Genomic DNA, 3,108 nt, shown 5'->3' with positions numbered 1-3,108 from the left:
AAATCAGAGGAATTCGCTAATATTAACTATCCAATGGATGGTTATAGATTTACTCAATTGCAAGAAAACAGGAGTCAATCTTATCAGCTTCTTTATCTAGAATCTCTAGCTTGAACTCCTCTTCTAGAGCCATTACAATCTACATATTGTCTAAGCTATCCAATCCCAAATCTTCATGAAAACGGACATCAGGAGTCACCTGCAGATAAAGGCAAAACGAATTGTAATTCCAAATCCAATAATAACTCCCCATGCTACAAGTGTAGCCAGAGATATATGAGAATCCCATGCTAACATAATTATGTAACACTGAAAATGAAATTTGCTGATGAAAAGAATTGCATTATAAATTTGACGTTCAATCAAGTCAAGGAAAAATTAAATTCCAAAAATCTGAATTCTAAAATAATTTTGTTATTATGGAGCCTTCTAGTTTTATCTAGGACTTCTTTTTATGAAATTATGTAACATCTTTATAATTCTATTGTTTGCTGCCAATACTTCTCTGTTGTTTTCTCTAATTCACAGTGGTTGCCTTTAGTAAAATCTACAACACTACTATACAAAAATAAGAATTAAAATAAATAAATAAAATAAATTCAAAACTATAATGCAGGATAATTTTTTGGGGGAATGTTGGACAACAGTCACATGACTCACGTTGCTGAAACAAGCTCAAATAATACTACACATAACAGTTGAACACAGATGTTCACAAATTAAAAAGAAACCAAATAAAACCACAATCAATGAAAACCAATTACAATTATCTGTGTCATTCATATGCTACCAAAAGCACAAAAAAAACTAATTTCCAATGCTATGTAAACTGTAAAGGACAATAGCCTTCCATAAACCAAATGCATTGCAGTAAGTAACATAAACAAATGCTCGAGTTATTTATCTGATTGAGTGATGAATTGACCTTTGTAGAACATCAGTGCTGATTGTTCAGTTCTTGTTGTCTGAATCCTTCGATAAAACCAAACTCTCTACATAGTGAAAAGCTTCGAATTGAACTCCATGGATTGGAATATATTTAGTCTCTCCATTTCGGGGGTTGTACAAGAATATCCTTCCCCCTGCCTCTGCTACTATAATCTCACCATTCTTCGTGCATTGCAACACCCAAAATTGTTCAACACCCAAAACCGGTCCAATCACAAATTTCTTACACCAATTGCTCTCACCGCCACAACGATCCTCTATCATCCACACATCAAAAAATGGGTTGCCAGGACAACACACAACCACAGCAGCATTATCTTTCCAATCCATTAGTTTCCAGTGGACAAGAGTCTCGATGTAGAACCCAGAAAAATCAAACCCCGGCAACATGACAAAAGCCTCATTTTGAACATCAAACCATGTGAAGCAAAGACAATGATTTGAAGGAGTTGAGAGCAACCAATAGGGAGCTCCATTGACAATCATCTCACAAGACAATTTATGGATATAAAAGCGCAAATCCATCACCTGAATCTCTCTCCAACAATCAGAAATTGCAGAGTAGACCTCGACTCGGGACGGAACTGCGCCAAAAGAAATTATCCTGACGATCTTGTAGTCGCTGGCCGAAGTAGAATGGAATTGGAATCCGAAGCCGAGAGAGTCGTCAAAGTTGCGGTCGAAGAGGAAAAGCCTAAGAGGAATTTGGATTGTGGGAGGGGGGAGAGATTTGAAGAGTTTGGTAGCGGGGTTCCAGAGGAGGATGATGCGTCGCTGGCAATGGAGTGGTTGGTTCGAGAGAGAGAGAGAGAGAGACAGAGGAGGCCATTGATGGAGCCGATTAGATGTAGGTCGCGAGTGTGCTTGGGAAAGGGGTGGACCAGATTGCTAGGGTTTTGAGACGATGAGGGTGATTGTAACAGAGAGAGGGAGGTGGTGGTGCGGTGTTTGAAGGTGAAAATGGTGGCGGTGGTGGTGCGGTGGTGGAGGAGGTGGGAGGAGATGAAGGTAGGGTTTGAGATGAGGTGGCGGAAGGTTTTGCATACGCACCTGAATCGAAGGAGAGATTTGACAGGGAGACGATGGAGAATGTCGACGATGATGTCCATGGGGAGATAGAGATTGTAGTCCGAAGAAGATGACATTATTGCATCATCGGTGGCCTCTGTATTTCTTTCTTGATTCGCCATTGTTGCTTCTTTCCAAGAATGGGAATAGAGAGAGAAGAGAGAAGATAGAGGAAGGGTTTTCAGAGAGGTTTTACACACAAGATCAAGAAATGAATAGAGACCGACCCCAACCAACTCCAGATAAAGTGGTTTAGTTAGTTAGTGCAATTTGTATGTAGTGCCCCAAAGACAAGTTATTGGTGGTTCTTGGGCAACCGTTACTTGACATTTTAACTGATTGGTGGAAGGATAGAATTCACGAATTTATGTTGAGTGATTAAATAATATAAGATGATATGATAAATTGTAATTGGCGACGGGCGTGATCATGTGACACTTCTAGATTAATAAAATAGGAATCAATTTTATCAGTTTCTTTAGAGACTGTAACAGGGCCCGCGTAGGACCTCGTGCTACAGCTCGGACTCGATTTGTGTCACGGTTCTTAATCTGAACCAAAGAGTCCAAATCTGGCAAATCGTTTTGAGAAACAGATTTTTCGAAAAGTAGTGCCAAACATGGACTGCTTTGCCAGATACAGAGTCGCCACCTAAATATTTTAAAATGGGGGAATTTAGGAAACCCTGACTCGGTGCCGAAGGCCACATGTCCGTCATCACCGGAGTTGTCTCGGCTCGGGAGCTTGGGTACGATCGGGGAAGGTCAGCTATGAGCACCCCCTTTCGCCCGGTCCGAAGACCGGCCTCTACTAACCGTGATATCCGTTTTTGAAAACGTTATGTGTTCTTATTCCATTTATTAGCCTAGAATTACTATGTTGTGCACGCAGCAAACAAGTATAGACTAGATTGCCTAATTTGGAAAGAAACATTGCATATCCGTTCATTTCGAAAATGCTTTGGAATTTGCTACTCGCAAGTAGGCTAAAATACGGATTTCAACGAGTTTTTCCAACTCAAACAATCCAACCTTCACCCACAGGCATTCAAAACAGTTTAACACATAAGCATCTAGCCACATGTTAAGCATG

The 3,108-nt window shown here is 40.3% G+C and overlaps 1 protein-coding gene across 1 annotated transcript; it reads right to left on the bottom strand.

Annotated features, from left to right (window-relative positions):
- Positions 1–951: 951 nt before the first annotated feature.
- On the bottom strand, positions 952–2,138 carry LOC114262032 (F-box/kelch-repeat protein At3g06240-like). The gene is made up of 2 exons (XM_082913287.1): positions 1,999–2,138; positions 952–1,642 (listed from the first exon to the last, which is right to left on the bottom strand). The coding sequence occupies exons 1-2, from the start codon at positions 2,136–2,138 to the stop codon at positions 952–954; spliced, it is 831 nt and encodes a 276-aa protein (XP_082769413.1).
- Between the last annotated feature and the right edge of the window lie 970 nt (positions 2,139–3,108).

Source organism: Camellia sinensis, chromosome 2 (genome assembly GCF_055761805.1).
Source record: "Camellia sinensis isolate YWXY chromosome 2, ASM5576180v1, whole genome shotgun sequence".
Classification (NCBI taxonomy): domain Eukaryota; kingdom Viridiplantae; phylum Streptophyta; class Magnoliopsida; order Ericales; family Theaceae; genus Camellia; species Camellia sinensis.
Note: the sequence above shows the minus strand (reverse complement) of the source record. Positions and strands in the feature narration are given on the sequence as shown.

What these genes read in the sequence shown, in the direction of transcription:
- LOC114262032 (XM_082913287.1), bottom strand. Translation starts at nt 2,138, where the DNA reads ATGGCGAATCAAGAAAGAAATACAGAGGCCACCGATGATGCAATAATG. An exon ending in AAATCTCTCCTTCGATTCAG is followed by an intron (nt 1,643 to 1,998) that starts GTGCGTATGCAA and finishes AATTCCTCTTAG; the next exon opens with GCTTTTCCTCTTCGACCGCA.